Source organism: Callithrix jacchus, chromosome 4 (genome assembly GCF_049354715.1).
Source record: "Callithrix jacchus isolate 240 chromosome 4, calJac240_pri, whole genome shotgun sequence".
Taxonomy (NCBI): domain Eukaryota; kingdom Metazoa; phylum Chordata; class Mammalia; order Primates; family Cebidae; genus Callithrix; species Callithrix jacchus.
Window position 1 is genome coordinate 124796761 of NC_133505.1, and position 16816 is coordinate 124813576.

At 36.3% G+C, this 16816-nt stretch overlaps 1 protein-coding gene across 12 annotated transcripts in view; it reads right to left on the reverse strand.

The window, feature by feature from the left end:
• Positions 1-16816, reverse strand: part of CEP85L (centrosomal protein 85L) — a 256166-nt gene that overhangs the window by 19816 nt on the left and 219534 nt on the right. For all 12 annotated transcript variants that reach the window (XM_078369983.1, XM_002746905.6, XM_035296582.3 and 9 more), the window contains 4 exons: positions 8512-8664; positions 6306-6460; positions 2903-3020; positions 2394-2444 (listed from right to left, as the gene is read on the reverse strand). In XM_078369983.1, coding sequence (XP_078226109.1) covers positions 2394-2444; positions 2903-3020; positions 6306-6460; positions 8512-8664 — 477 coding nt within the window. The remainder of the gene's footprint in view (positions 1-2393; positions 2445-2902; positions 3021-6305; positions 6461-8511; positions 8665-16816) is intronic.

Genomic DNA, 16816 nt, shown 5'->3' on the forward strand with positions numbered 1-16816 from the left:
ACAGCATCTAAATAGGAAACAGTGTTCTATTTTTATCTCCTATAAATTAGACATAAAATGTATATAGTCTGAGATTTTATTTTTCTCTTTTGGGAGTAACTTTAAACTCTAAGAAAAACTTGCTTGTCCCCAAAGAAGTGTAGTGTACCAAATCAAGACAAATGAACTTCAAATTTGGTCTCCTCAATAGTTTGTAAGGACATGAAGCAGTAACACATGAAATTCTAATAGGACCAAGTTATCTTTGCCTACTGAACACTCGAAAATGAATCAGCATCTAAGCACTGTGGAAGAAGAAAGAATATCTAAACTATAGTGACAGTGAGAATTTACATAAGATTAATACTATGTGATAGTCAAAAGGCATAATTTATATTAAAATAATTGGGAGGCTCTCTGCTATCCTTAATTATATAGTATTTTGTGTTGCGTTGGTTAGGTGAAGATATTTGAAGAAATTCAAAAACAGAGCTATAGCATATGGAAAGGACATCATAATCTACAGAGGTGCAAGCTGACCATTCTTTATGTAAGCAGATGAGGAAAAATCAGGCAGCTTTAAACAACCAGGAAGTAAAGGGAATTGCTCTATTAGGTATATCAGCTTGATAATACACCCACAAATTATGTCCATTAACCACAATAGAAAGCAACAATATTTTCTCCCCAAAGTATTATTTTCAGTGTTTCTAATGCCAGGGAAATAATGTTCCTATTTTCAGAATAAGCAATATTTTCAAGTTTTATATAAAGCATATACCTTTTACAGAAAGGTCATCACAAATGACCAAACACAAACAAAAATTCTGTCTTTTTAAATGATGAGGGGCCAAAAAATAATATGAGTTTAAAATAAGTAAAGAATTTTCTCATTATGTGAGTCATATTCATCTGCAGCTCTAATTTGCTATTCAAATACCATCCTCATAAATATAGACATATTGGCCAGCTATCAGCATTCATGGTCTGTCTCTATTACCTATATCTATAGATCTCTGTGTCTCTAGATCTGTAGACCTTGACGGTCAGAATGGGTAAATGAGGTGCTAAGAAAAAAAAAAGAAAAGAAAACCAAAAAAGATAGCGATTGTTTCAAAAGATAAGACAACAGAATTAGTGATTATGGTGTCTAGGCCCAAATATTTCTAATAAATTCATCTCATTAAATTTATTTCAGTTCTCTACATAATTTGAAGAAATAAATGAATTGTGTTTGCTCAAACATTTAATAACAAGAACAGTATGGCCTATAATTATATATTCTTGTACATATTCATTTATATATTGTCATGACATATTTATATGTGACTACAGACTTGGTTAACATGTAAGAGTAAATTGCAGTAAGATGCCTCCACGAATGGGGTAAAAATGCACATTTCAATGAATGTAAGTATATAATGAACACCTACAATCAGATAGTTTGTGATAAATAAAATCTTACAAGCCATTGAAGTTTCAATGCCAAATTTCATGAGTTGAGTACTCTTAATTTAGATTGAGATAACATGTATTAGATTTACTTCTTGGAAAATATGCCCAAGTAAAACAGAAATTCTTGAATTATGGCCCAGAATAAGTCACATAACAATGGCTGAAGAAATCTAACAATCTAGAAGTTCTAATGGCTTAGGAAACAACTGAAGTTATGTCTGTAGGAATACAAAATTATATAAGATTATAACCTCTGTCAATCAATCCATCAGGCTCATATATTTGTTGATAAATAATACAGCCACAAGACAAAGAAGACTGTATATAATTGCAAATCATTTACCACTTTTACTTTGATTTTTAAAAGTAATAGTAAAATTAGGAGGTACAAAGTTAAACGTTTTTCAGCAAAAGATGTCCATTGGCTTTCCATCACACTTAGAATAACTATCTCACATTTCCTGCACTCCAGGCTAGCAGACTTTGTGCTGGTCTTAGAACATATTAGGTACATTAAAAGGGCATTTGTTGCTCCCTTTGCTTGGAATGCTTTTCCCCTGGATGTCTTCATTCAGATCCCTGTTCAAATTTCACCTCTTCAGGAAAAACTTCATAACCACTCTATCAAATGTAGCACTCTCTAGCCTACTTAATTTTTTTTAAATAACATTTTTAACAGCAATTTTTTTCATAGCATCTGGCATTCATTATATGGATTTTGCATTCTCTCCAATTCCCTCCACTAGAATGGCCAGGGATGTGATTTGTTCACTGATGAATCTTTACAATCTTTTGAAGGATTAATTTACCAAACAGCAAAAACTGGAAGATTAATATTAAAGAATGTGCAACTTTATCTCAGTGCTATAAATATTATCTTTCCATATAAAATATAAGTATATATTATATAAAGAGTATATAATATAGCTAAATTAAAATAAGCACAAAATATTCCTTACCTGAATTTCTAAAATCATTCTGTCAATCTCATCTTGTTGGCTGTCTATTATCTAAAACAAAGAAATAAATATGTCTGATTCAAGTAATTTTTACATTGTTTCTTAAAAGTACCAACATTTCAAGAAAACATAGAAATTTATTTTCTAAAAGGGTTTTTTAAAAACTGAAAAGTACCCCTATGATATGGATCATACACGTATAAAACTACAAAAGGCTTCCTCGAGTTCTTGATAAAATTTTTCTCAAATTTATACAATTTTTAATAATAACTTTGAGACTGAATAATTAAGGAAGGGGAAAGAAATCGTTTTGTTTTGGCTTTTATTTCAGTTATTTAATTTTGTTTGAATTGCTATGTTCCTTTCAAATAAAAACATTCAAACTAAAAATCATATAACTGATTAAATATTAAAAAATAAATCACATAAAGAAGCTATAAATTATGTATCTATATATACACATCCACCTAGAACAGATTTCATGTTTATTATCAAAGGTATCTACTGACCTTACTAGCAGTCTCATTTTGTTGTCTGAGATTATCGTTTTCATTCTGAAGCTGTTTTGCATCTAACATGGGAAGGCGGATTCCATCTTCAAGGCACCTTTCTACTTTTTGTTGCAAACTGTTTCAAAAGACAATTATAAAGCTCCATTTGCTGATTTTGGTAATGATTTTAACATAAATGATGTCCTTTTTTGGGGTCTATAATACTTTTTAATCAAGCAATAATCAAGACCCACAGACAGTATATGAAAAGTGTTACCTATATCTTATACAAGGAGGGTCCATAATTAGCTAGAGACTGATCATCTTTTCAGAAATGGCAAATTTGAGACCAGAGTCCAGAGTTGTTCATTATGTGACATCCTTAGGCCCCAATGAAGTCCTTCATTACCCCAGTCTGAGCTCTGAAGTCTAACTCGTGTTCTTTCCTTTTCCTCTAAAAGCAGAATTCCTTGATTAAGATGATTGTTGCAGGGAACCTAAGAATATGGACACGCATCTTTTGTCCTTTATTCTAAGCTCAGCAAAAGTTTGCTTGTAAGGATAGCTGTTGCCTAAATTACATTTCTCTTTCATTTTTTTTTTGTTTTGTTTTTTTCTTTAACTTTTATTTTAGTTTTAGGGGTACACATGCTGGTTTGTTACACAGATAAACTCGTATCATGGGGGTCTGCTGTACAGATTGTTTTGTCACACAGGTACTAAGGATATACTACCGAAGTTGTTTTTTCTGTTCCTCTCCCTCCTCCCACCCTCCACCTTCAAGTAGGCCCTAATGTCTTGTTCATGAGTTCTTCTTCATTCTTTATAACTTGACAGAACACTTTCTTATGCTATCCATGGAACACAGTTGGATTTCAGAAGAGAAAACAACAAAAATAAGACTCTCTGCAGATTCAAAATAAAAAGACAAAATGGGTGAAGGGGGAAGGTGCTAGAAAGGAAGAACAGTAATGTTTGATTAAAAGAAGTCACATCATTAGACAATAATTACTAAACCAAAACCAAATTAATAGCAGCAAGAAACCAAAAATAGCTCTACTTTAGCTTGTAATCATATTCAAGCATTGCAGAGTAATAAAAGGAAGACTTCTTATTAGTTAGGTTTTGAAAAAAATTTTTAAAGTATTTTCATTTTTTTTTCAAGAATTATGGCTAATCTGTGCTTTGTCTTTCAAAAAAAAAGAAGAAATGCCCTATCTAGATTGTGAAAAGAGAACTGATAGTCCTAGATGGTACAATAAGCACCTCAGATATGTTTATAAATAATGGCACCAAAGACATTTGTAAATATTATCAATGTAGTGTACTGTTGTGTAATACGTTGTCATAAAAGTATTTGCCTTTTTCAGTCTAAAGTACAAAACAAATTATTTCTATTTCAGAATGAGTTTTTTTGTCTTTTGGAGCCAGCTATGAAGACAGGAACTCTCTTTAAGGCAAAATACCCAATACATTTTCTTTCATGTACACAGTTTGAGGTTCTATAACATGTTCAATTCAAGAAGTAAAGAATCTCTTAAATACAAATGGTACCTACTATCACATTACTAAGGAACTCACCCACCTTTTAAAATTTTCATTTCTAATAGGAAGTTTTTCTTATTTAATTTATATGTTGCAAAAGTTCTTAAGTATTCACAGAACAGGAAGCTTAGAAATATTCATAGTCACATAAACATCTGAAGTTCTTTTGGAACTCAATAAATATTATAAAGCTGAGGAAACTGTGATATCATCCTCATACCTTTGATCTTTTTATCTATTTGAAATCAAGATAAATTTTCTGAGATGGTATCATCTCTGATAGTATCAAGATGAAATTTAAAAGTTGAAAATGTTTTCTGAGATGCACTGTACTAAATCTTTCTAAAACAAGAATACGAGGCTGTTTCCACAAAACCTAATAAAAGATAAAGTCTAAATAAAAAAGAAAGTATACAATCATATTAATTGGTAAAAGCACACAATGGAACAATGCAACATTTAAATTATTTTTAGGTGTTGCTAATTCTGTTCTTAAAGCAACACAGCTTAAATTTATAATAATGATCTGCATGACAGAACAGATATAGTGACTCTTCCTTTTATGAATAAAGATGAAAAAAAAAAGCTATATGGTTGAATTAGTGAAGATCAGGAAGCTGTTTTGGCACTAAAAAACAGGGCATAAGATGTAAAGTTATAAAAAGGAAAATTTAAAAACAAGAAACAGAAAATAGCAGACAAAGAAGTAGAATTAAAGGTTTATGATTTTTTTGGAACTGAGATGTGGAACACAGAAAACTGGATTGTCCCAGAAATCAGAAACTTTTTGCATTGAAACCCAAGGAAAAAAGTAGGACAACGCATATTTCAGACTGAAAGTAGTAGTAAAGCAATATTAACATGAAATAAACATGGAATCAGATGAATTTTTATTTAAAAGCTAAGAATAAATGGAATTGCATAATTGATATAAGCATGAAGATTGTATATCTTGCACTTCATTTCTGTTGCTTTGTTGTTTTATTATTCAGGATAGTTTTATTTATTTATAGCTGGTAATATTAAGATTTAAGTTTTGCAAAACAGAAAATCCATGTCTATATATATAAAATCCTTAGGTTTTTCAGGGATCCAATATTAATTTCCAGGTTTAATAAACACAAATTGAATTTGCAAATGATATTCCTTGTAATTATAACCGTATTAATTGACTACTATGTGGGAAGATACGTAGCAATTCTGGAAGATATATGGCAAAACTGCCGTATCTTTTACTTGCAGAAAAGTGAAATAGAAGTCAATTATTTCAATTTGATATATTCCATTAAGAAGTACAGTTTGGGTATTTTGCTGGCCCTTGTTACTTAGAATTTTTACTTTCTATTTAAAATATGCCATTAAAGGGTTTGTATTAATATTTTCAGTCTTTATTTGTTTTGTATGAGTTTTTGTTTTTACTATTTTCACTGAAACTTTTGGCAAGACACCAATGCATTGCTTCAAAATGTTAAATTACAACTGAGACAACCTGTTTCAAAGAAATTATGCTTCCGGTTCTTAATACATGTTGAGCATCCCTAATCCAAAATCTTAAAATCTGAAATGCGTCAAAATCCAAAATTTTTTGAGCATCTCCTTGATGCTCAAAGGAGATGCTCATTGGAGCATTTCAGATTTTGGACTGTCAGATTAGAGATGCTCAGTGGGTAAGTACTTTGCAAATATTGAAAAATCCAAAAAAATCTGAAATCTAAAACATTCCTGGTTACAAGCAGTTTGGATAAGTGATGAGCATTGTAGTGCATCTTTAACATAAGAAGAATTAAATATAAATTATAAATTAATTTAGTTTAAGTAAAATGTTTTATAAAAATATGAATAAAATAATGTAAAGGGTTTCAGAAAATTTTCTTACCTCTGAACGGTAGTTACTAACTCCTTTTCTTTCTTTTTCTGGCATATTAACTGTGTCTCTTTATCTTGACACTGTTTTTTAATTTCTTCAAGTTTTTTTTCTGTATCTATCAAAGCCTCTTGTAAATTCTTATTCTTTTCTTCTAGAATCTGCAGCTAAGGAGAAATTTTTTACAGTTATACATGAAATATTAAATATGCTTCTATTAGAAATTATTACTGTGTTGGCAAAAATTAACAGACTTGTAGTTTTAAAAAAGCACACTATTTTATCTAGAGTGTTTAACACTCCATCTCCTCTGTGTGAAAGGCACCTAGAAGAATGGAATTACGAGGAAGACAATGGGGTTAGAAATTTGTGGAAGACAGAGAAAGGTTAATATTCTCATTTTAAATATTTGTATTTTTAATTGTGGTAGAGTGTACAGTTCAGTGTGTTTAAGTACATTGACATTGTTGGGTAACTAATCTCCAGAACTCTTCATCTCGCATAAATTGAAATTCTATATCCATTAAACAACTCCCCATCTAGCCCTCCCCCCATTCCCTGGTGACCAACTTTCTACTTTCTATCTCTGTGACTGAATTCTTAAGGTATCTCATTAAGTAAAATCATACAGTATTTGTCATTTTGTGACTAGCTTATTTCACTTTTCGCAAAGTGAAATTTCACATTTCGCAAAATGTCCTCCAGGTTAATCCATATGATAGCATGTGTCAGAATTTCCTTCCTTGTTGAGGCTAATGGTATTCCACTATATGTATACACCATCCTTTAGTTTATCCATTTATCTGGTCACGGACACTTGGGCTACTTCCACCTTTTGGCTATTGTAAATAATCATGTTATAAACATGGGTGTACAAACATCTGTTTACGACCCTTTATTGACACCCTAATGGATGTAAGGTATTTTCTTACATATTTTCCCTTGCCCTCTGTTCCTGCTCATGCAACCTCCTGCAGTCCTTAAGTTCCTTCCTGACTTTAATCTCTCTTATTTTTACAACTTATACATTAATGTAAAATAAACAGCGAATGCTACATAGGTCTTAAAGTATGCAGAGTGACACTCTATAGATTAGACTAATGAATCTCAACTGGGGTAATTTTACTCCTAAAGGACATTTGGAAATATCTGTTGACATTTTGGGTTTAGGAGAAAGGAGAAGGAGCAGGGCTGTTGGCACTTAGTGGGTAGAGGACACATAAGTGGATATAGAAGTACACCCTTCAATGCTCAAGGCAGACCCCTGTAACAGAAAATTTTCTGCCTCAAAGTGTCAGTAGTATTGAGGTTGAGAATCCATGGCTTAGAAAAACTTTGGGAAGAGACTGAAGAGTAGATTTGGTGGATTTATAAACAAGGTTTCAAGAGAATAGGGCTCACCTGAGTTAGGAAAAAGACTCTGAGATATTGTTAAGAAAAAAAAAAGGAAGTCAGATGAGTGAATTGAGGGCACAGGTCAAGGCCTAAGAAAAAATATATATAAAAAGGTTAAGGTGAATAAAGAAAATAAATATCTAGAAACATAGTCAACAAAAAGTCTTTTTGAGCCTTGGTGAATCCTAGAGACTGCTGGAAAAAGACAGAACTAGAGGTGTGTGCATGTGTGTGTATGGGGTAGTGGTTGGCAAGACTGGTTTAGAAACTAACTTCTACAGTAGTTAAATTAGAGTTACAACACAGGACCATTAGAAAAGTAATCACTTATTAACTGACAAGAAAGATCTACTATGCATGCTTAAAGTTTCTGATTAAAATTAAGTCCCTAAAACAGCACCTAAACACATATATTTAATTTATAATTAGTCAAATTTCTTTTTTTTTGACACAGAGTCTCACTGTGTTGCCCAGGCTGGAGTGCAGTGGCGCAATCTTGGCTCACTGCGACCTCCACCGCCCAGGTTCAAGCGATTTTCCTGCCTCAGCCTCCTGAGTGGTGGGGATTACAGGCAATGCCACCACACCCAACTAATTTTTGTATTTTTAGTAGAAACAGGGTTTCACCATGTTGGTAAGGCTGGTCTTGAACTCCTGACCCCATGATCCACCCGCCTCAGTATCCCAAAGTGCTGGGCTTATAGGCATGAGCCACTGTGCCAGGCCAATTAACCAAATTTCTAAAGAGTAAACTTAAAAATAACATGTTCTCAAGTCATTTAAGGACATGAAAAGGACATTTAAGCATTTAACTTCATGTTACCTGTAGACTTTGACTCTGTACATCATCTAGAGTTGGAAGATCAGCCAGATACTTTTCCAAGGTTTCAATTCTTCTCTGCTTTTCTTTGTTTTGTTCGGATTCCTTCTGGCACTTCTTTTTCAGGCTACTGATGTATCGATCTCTAGTTTTAAGCTAGAAAACAATTATGAATCTTCAGTAGTTTTAAGTCATTAAAAGATATAACAAAACCAACACCTTAATCTTAGACACTGTTGAATTCACCAACAGTTTCAGGTTATAATGAAGGCTACTAGTAACTAAATTAAGATTTACCTTATTTCATTCTAAGATTTATACTTGCCAGGCGCAGTGGCTCACTGCCTGTAATCCCAGCCCTTTGAGAGGTTGGGGCAGGCGATTCACCTAAGGTCAGGAGCTCCAGATCAGCCTTACAACTTTATTTCATTCTAAGATTTCTAAGTTTCAGGTTATAATGAACTCCACTAGCAACGTCGATAAAATTAAGATTTATCGATGAAAAGGTGACATTTGCTTACTCACACGCGCCATGCACAGCCCTGATCGTTTGCTCCCATTCACGCGGACTCGCTCTCCAGCAAGCCAAGCTGAGCCTGGGCATCTGAAACTACTGGACCAACTGCCCCCTGACTGCAGGAGCCACCTGCTGGCCCCGCGCAAACTGCCGCCAGTCCCCCTGCCCTGGGGCTGCGGCCCTGCAGCTGGGGACTATGATCTCCATCTCGAAGATGGCCGAATAGCAACAGCTCTGGAGTGCAGTTCCCAGCCAGAACAAGGCAGAGGGTGAGTGAACACTGCATTTCCAAACAAATTTTCACTGCCACAGACCAGGAGATTCCTGGGCTGAAAAGTACCAGAAGTTACGAGCACGGCAGATGGCGCGGCGGGTCTCCACATAAAAACTCACACAAATATGGGAAGCCCTTTCGACTGGCACCTGAACACCTGGGTGACAGAGCCGCCTATTCAACTGAAAAAAAGGGGGCTAAAACAGGTGAACTGGCTCGGTGGGTCCCACCCCCGCAAAGACCAGCAATCTGAAATGCTCTGGATTGAGAGTTTCGCAGCAAGCACTGGACCTGGTACGGTATAGCTCTACTGGGAGAAGGACATCCAGTATTACTGAGGCAGTCCACCACTACTGAGGAAGACTGACATTACTGAGACAGTTCTAACTATACCTCCATAAACAAAACCACAAGGAACATCACACAGCAGCTGGGCAGAACCCATGACAGCTCAGCAACACCTCTGCTGGCAGACTTTGACTAGGCTACCTCCTTGCTGGACAGGCAGCTCTGAAAAAAGGCAACAGCATGTAAGAAACTTATAAATAAAGTCCCATCTTCCCAGGACAGAGCACCTGGGGAAAAAAGGCAGTTATGAGTTCCGCTTCAGCAGACTGAAACATACCTGCCCAGCAGCTCTGAACAGAACAACGGAGCCACAGCTTAGCACCTGAGCTCCTATAAGGGACAGACTGTCTCCTCAAGCAACTCCCCGACCTCCATGTAACCAAAGAGACACCTCATAAAGGAGAGCTCAGGCTGACATCTGGTGGCTATCCTTCTGGAAGATAACAGAAGAAATGCAGCAACCCTTACGGTTCTGCAGTGGCTACTGGTGATCCCCAGGCAAGCAGTGTCTGGAGTGGACCTCCAGCAGTCACACAGTAGAGGGGCCTGACTCTTAGAAGGAAAACTAAAAAACAGAAAGAAATAACTTCATCATCAACAAAAAGGGCATCCACTCAGAGACCCCATCCAAAAGTCATGAACTACAAAGACCACAGGTAGGTAAATCCACAAAGATGGAAGGAAACCAGCACAAAAAGGATGAAAACACCCAAAACAAGAATGCATCTCCTCCTCCAAGGGATCACAATTCATCACCAGCAAAGGAACAAACTGGATGGAGAATGAGCTTGAAGAATTGACAGAAACAGGCTTCAGAAGGTAGGTAATAACAAACTTCTCTGAATTAAAAGAACATGTTCTAACCCAATGCAAAGAAAATAAGAACCAAAACAGGTTAGATGAAATGCTAACGAGAATAAACAGCTTAGAGAAGAATATCATTGAATTGATGGAGCTGAAAAACAACACGAGAACTTCGTGAAGCATATACAAGTTTCAATAGCTGAACCGACCAAGCAGAAGAAAGGATATCAGAGGTCAAAGATCAACTCAATGAAATAAAACGAGAAGGTAAGATTAGAGAAAAAAGAGGTAAAATAAATGAACATAGCCTCCAAGAAATTATGGGATTATGTGAAAAGAACTAATCCACTTTGACAGGTGTACCTGAATGTGACAGAGAGAATGAATCCAAGCTGGAAAACACTCTTCAGGATATTATCCAGGAGAACTTCCCCAACCTAGCAACGCAGCCAGTACTGAAGTCCAGGAAATACAGAGAACATCATAAAGATATTCCTCAACAAGAGCAAGCCCAAGCAACATAATTCTCAGATTCACCAGTGTTGAAATGTAGGAAAAAATGCTAAGGGCAGCCAGAGACAGAGGTCAGAATACCCACTAAGGGAAGCCCATCAGATTCACAGTGGATCTCTCAGCAGAAACCCTACAAGCTAGAAGAGAGTGGAGGCCAATATTCAGCATCTGTAAAGAAAAGAACTTTCAACCTAGAATCTCATATCCAGACAAACTAAGCTTCATAAGTAAAGGAGAAATAAAATCCTTTATGAACAAGTAATTGCTGCGAGATTTGGAAGTTCTAGACAGAGCAATCAGGCAAGGAAAAGAAATAGAGGGTGTTCAATTAGGAAGGAGAAGTCAAATAAATTGTCTCTATTTGCAGATGACATGATTGTATATTTAGAAGACTCCACCATCTCAGCCCAAAATCTCCTTAAACTGATAAGCAACTTCAGCAAAGTCTCAGGATAAAAATCAATGTGCAGATGTCACAAGCATTCCTATACACCAAAAACAGACTAAAAGAGAACCAAATCAAGAATGAACTGCCATGCACAATTGCTACAAAGAGAAAAAAAATACTTAGGAATACAACTAACAAAGGATGTATAGGACCTCTTCAAGGAGAACTGCGAACCACCGCTCAAGGAAATAAGAGAGGACACAAACAGATGGAGAAACATTCCATGCTCATGGTTAGGAAAAATCAATATTGTGAAAATGGCCATATTGCCCAAAGTAATTTATACATTCAACACTATACCCATCAAGCTACCTATGGCCCTCTTCACAGAACTGGAAAAAGTCACCTTAAACTTCATATGGAACCAAAAGGAGCCCACATAGTCAAGACAATTCTAAACAAAAAGAACAAGGCTGGTGGCATTATGCTACCTGACTTCAAACTATACTACAAGGCTGCAGTAATCAAAACAGCACGGTACTGGTGCTAAAACAGAGACACAGACCAATGGAACAGAACAGATGCCTCAGAGGCAAGGCCAAACATCTACAACCATCTGATCTTTGACAAACCTGACAAAAACAAGCAATGAGAAAGGATTCCCTGTTTAATAAACGGTGTTGGGAAAACTGCCATGTGCAGAAAGCAGAAACTGGACCCCTTTCTGACACTTTACACTAAAATTAACTCCAGATAGGTTAAAGACTTAAACATAAGGCCTAACACCATTAAAACCCTAGAAGAAAACCTAGGCAAAACCATTCAGGACATAGGCATAGGCAAGGACTTCATGACTAAAACACCAAAAGCACTGGCAACAAAAGCCAAAATAGACAAATGGGATCCAATTAAGCTCCAGAGCTTCTGTACAGCAAAAGAAACAATCATGAGAGCAAACCGGCAACCAACAGAAAGGGAAAATATTTTTGCAATCTACCCATCTGACGAAGGGCTGATATCCAGAATCTACAAAGAACTAAAACAGATTTATAAGGAAAAAAACAAACCCATTCAAAAGTGGGAGAAGGACATGAACAGACACTTTTCAAAAGAAGACATATATGAGGTCAACAAACATAAGAAAAAATGCTTATCATCACTGGTCATTAGAGAAATGCAAACCAAAACCACATTTAGATACCATCTCATGCCAGTTAGAATGGCGATCATTAAAAAATCTGGAGAAAACAGACGCTGGAGAGGATGTGAACAAATAGGAACACTTTCACACTGTTGGTGGGAGTGTAAATTAGTTCAACCATTGTGGATGACAGTGTGGTGATTCCTCAAGGATCCAAAAATAGAAATTCCATTTGACCCAGCAATCCCATTAGTGGATATATATCCAAAGCATTATAAATAGTTCTGTTATAAAGACACATGCACATGTATGTTCACTGTGGCACTGTTTACAATAGCAAAGACCTGGAACCAACCCAAATGCCCATCAATGATAGACTGGACAAGGAAAATGTGGCATGTGTACACCATGGAAAACTATGCAGCCATAAAAAACGAGTTTGTGTCCTTTGTAGGGACATGGATGAATCTGGAAACCATCATTCTCAGCAAACTGACTCAAGAACAGCAAAACAAACACCGCATGTTATCACTTACAGGCGGGTGTTGAACAATGAGAACACACGGACACAGGGAGGGGAGCATTACATACTGGGGTCTGTTGGGGAGGAATATGGGAGGGACAGTGGGGGGTAGGGAGGCTGGGGAAAGATAACATGGGAAGAAATGCCAGATACAGGTGACGAGGGGATGGAGGCAGCAAACCACATTGCCATGTATATACCTATGCAACAATACTGCATCTTTTACACATGTACCCCATAACCTAAAGTGCAGTAAAAAAATTATATATATAAGATTTAGCTTATTTCATTCTAAGATTTACACTTGCCAGGCATGGTGTAAAGACACATGCACATAATCCCAGCACTTTGGGAGGCTGGGGCAGGCAAATCACCTGAGGTCAGGAGTGTGAGACCAGTAGAGATGGGGTTTTAACAATGCGAAACCCAGTCTCTACTTAAAAAGTACCAAAAAAATTAGCTGTGTGTGGTGGCACATGCCTGTAGTTCCAAGTACTCAGGAGGCTGAGGCATGAGAATCACTTGAACTTGGGCAGCAGAGACTGCAGTGAAGATCATGCTACTGCGCTCCTGCCTGGGTGACAGAGTGAGGCTCTGTTGGAATTTAAAAAAAAAAAAAAAGATTTAAACCTAAAAAAAGTTTATTTCACTGCAATCAAGAATTTAGGGGCTATCTGTCCTCTTTTACCATGGATGGCATCCTATAAATTGCTATCAACCAGGAGGTAATAATCATACAGTTTTTATTGTCTGTACATGTGCAAATTTGGTCAAGGTTATTCCTACCTTTGTCATTTCAATTTTCCATATGTAGAAACTATGTGCTGAGTTTAAATTATGTTTAAAATGCCTAAACAAGGTTACATTACAATTTAGTACTTTTTCAGAAAAACAAATGCTGAATTTGCCACTACCATGCCAGTACTACAAAAACTGTTAAGAGGACTCTAAATCTTCAAACAAAACCTTAAGATAAGCCAAGCCTGGTGGCTCACGACTGTAATCCTGGCACTTTGGCAGGCCAAGGTTGGCAAATCACCCAAGGTCAAGAGTTCAAGACCAGCCTGGCCACCATAGGCAAACCCCATCTCTACTAAAAATACAGAAATTAGCCTGGTGGGATGGCACGCACCTGTAGTCCCAGGAATTAGGGAGGCCGAGGAACGAGAAATACCTGAATCCAGGAGACAGAGGTTGCAGTGAGCTGAGATAGCGCTACTACACTCCAGCCTGGGTGACTGAGTGAGATTCGGTCTCAAAACCAAAACAAAACCTTGAAATACACCAAATCAGAACCTCCTTAAAGCATAAATCTCACGGGCCCCATAAAACAATAACACAATGAAAACCAACAAATAAACACAAAGTATTCAGGCAACAACAAATATAACAAATAGAATAATACCTCACTTCTCAGTATTAATGAATGTAAATGGCCTAAATTCTCCAATTAAAAGATAAGAATGGCAGATGGGTAAGAATTCACCAACCAAGTATCTGCTGTCTTCAAAAGACTCACTTAACATATAAGGACTCACATAAACTTAAGGTAAAGGGATGGAAAAAGATCTTCCATGCAAATGGGCACCAAAAGTGAAAAGGAGTAGCTATTCTTACATGAGAAAAAAAGGACTTTATAGCAACAACAGTTAAAAAAAGACAGAGGGACATTATACAATGATAAAAGGACTAGTGTACCAGGAAAATATCACAGTCTTAAATATATATGCACCTAACACTGGAGCTCCAAAATTTATAAAATTGCTACTAGACCTAGGAAATGACACAGATAGCAACACAATAATAGTGGGGGATTTCAGAACTCCGCTGACAGCACTAAACAGGTCATAGAGACAGAATGTTAACAAAGAAATAATGGACCTTACCCTAGAAGGCATGGATTTAACAGATATTTACAGAACATTCTACCTAAAAACCATAGAATATACATTCTATGTGCAGAATATAGATTCTATTAATCAGTGCATAAAATGTTCTCCTAAACAGACCATGTGATAGGCCACAAAACAAGTCTCAAGAAAACAGAAATTATATCAAGTACTCTATCAGACCACAGCAGAATAAAACTAGAAATCAGCTCCAAAAGAAACCCTCAAAACCATGCAAATACATGAAAAGTTAAATCACCTGCTCCTGAATGATCATTGGGTCAACAATGAAATCAAGATGGAAACGTAAAAATTCTTTAAACTGAATGATAAAAGTGACACAACCTATCAAAACCTCTAGGATACAGCAAAAATGATGCTAAGAGGAAAGTCTGTAACATTGAATGCTTAGCACAAATAGACAATTTAAAGTTACACCTTCAGTAACTAGAGAAACAAGAACCAAACCCAACCCCAACAGTAGAAAAGAAAAAAGATTAGAGCAGAACTAAAGGCAACTGAAACGAAAAAATAAAAAATATGAACAAAATAGCTGGTTCTCTGAAAAGATAAACAAAATTAATAGACAATTAATGAAACCAAAATTGATTAACCAAGAAAAGAAGAGATAAGATTCAAATAAGCAAAATTAGAAACAAAACGGGAGATATTACCACTGATACCACAGAAATACAAAAGATCATTCAAGGCTATTATGAATACCTTTGCACATACAAACGAGAAAATCTAGAGATTAGATAAACTTATGGAAACATACAACCCTCCTAGATTAAACCGGGGAGAAACAGAAACTCTGAAAAGACCAATAACAAGTAGTGAGATTGAAAGAGTAATGAAAAATTTGTCAACACAAACAATCCAGGATCAGAGGGATTCACAGCTTAATTCTATCAGACATTCAAGGAAGACTTGGTACCAATCTTACTGAATCCATTCCAAACGATAGAGGGAATCCTCTCTAAATTATTCTGTGAAGCCAGTATCATCTTGGTACCAAAACCAGAAAACGACATAACAAAAAAAGAAAACTATGGATCATTGTCCCTGATGAGCATAGATGCAAAACTCCTCAACAAAATACTAGCTAACCAAATCTAACAGCATATCGAAAAGATAATACACCCTGGGGCCGGGCGCGGTGGCTCATGCCTGCAATCCCAGCACTTTGGGAGGCCGAGGCGGGTGGATCACGGGGTTAAGAGATTGAGACCATCCTGATCAACATGGTGAAACCCCGTCTCTACTAAAAATACAAAAAATTAGCTGGGCATGGTGGCATGTGCCTGTAATCCCAGCTACTAAGGAGGCTGAGGCAGGAGAATTGCCTGAACACAGGAGGTGGAGGCTGCAGTGAGCCGAGATCGTGCCATTGCACTCCAGCCTGGGTAACAAGAGTGAAACTCCGTCTCAAAAAAAAAAAAAAAAGAAAAAGAAAATAAAGATAATACACCCTGAGCAAGTGGGCTTCTTACCAGGGATGTAGGGATGGTTTAATATATCCAAGTCAATAAATGTGATATACCACATAAATAGAATTAAAAACAAAATTCATATGATCATCTAAATAAATGCAGAAAATGTATTTTACAAAATCCAGCATCATTTTAATGATCAAAACCCTCAGCAAAATCAGCATGAAAGGAACATATGTTAAGGTAATAAAAGCATCTATGACAAACCCACAGCCAACATCATACTGAATGGGGAAAAGTTGAAAGCACTGCTCCTGAGAAACGGAAAAAGAAAAAGATGCCTACTTTCACCACTGCTATTCAACATAGTACTGGAAGTCCTAGCCAGAACAATCGGACCAAGAGAAAGAAAAACGGGCATTCAAACTGGTAAAGAGTAAGTCAAACTGTCGCTGTTTGCCAATGATATGATCATATA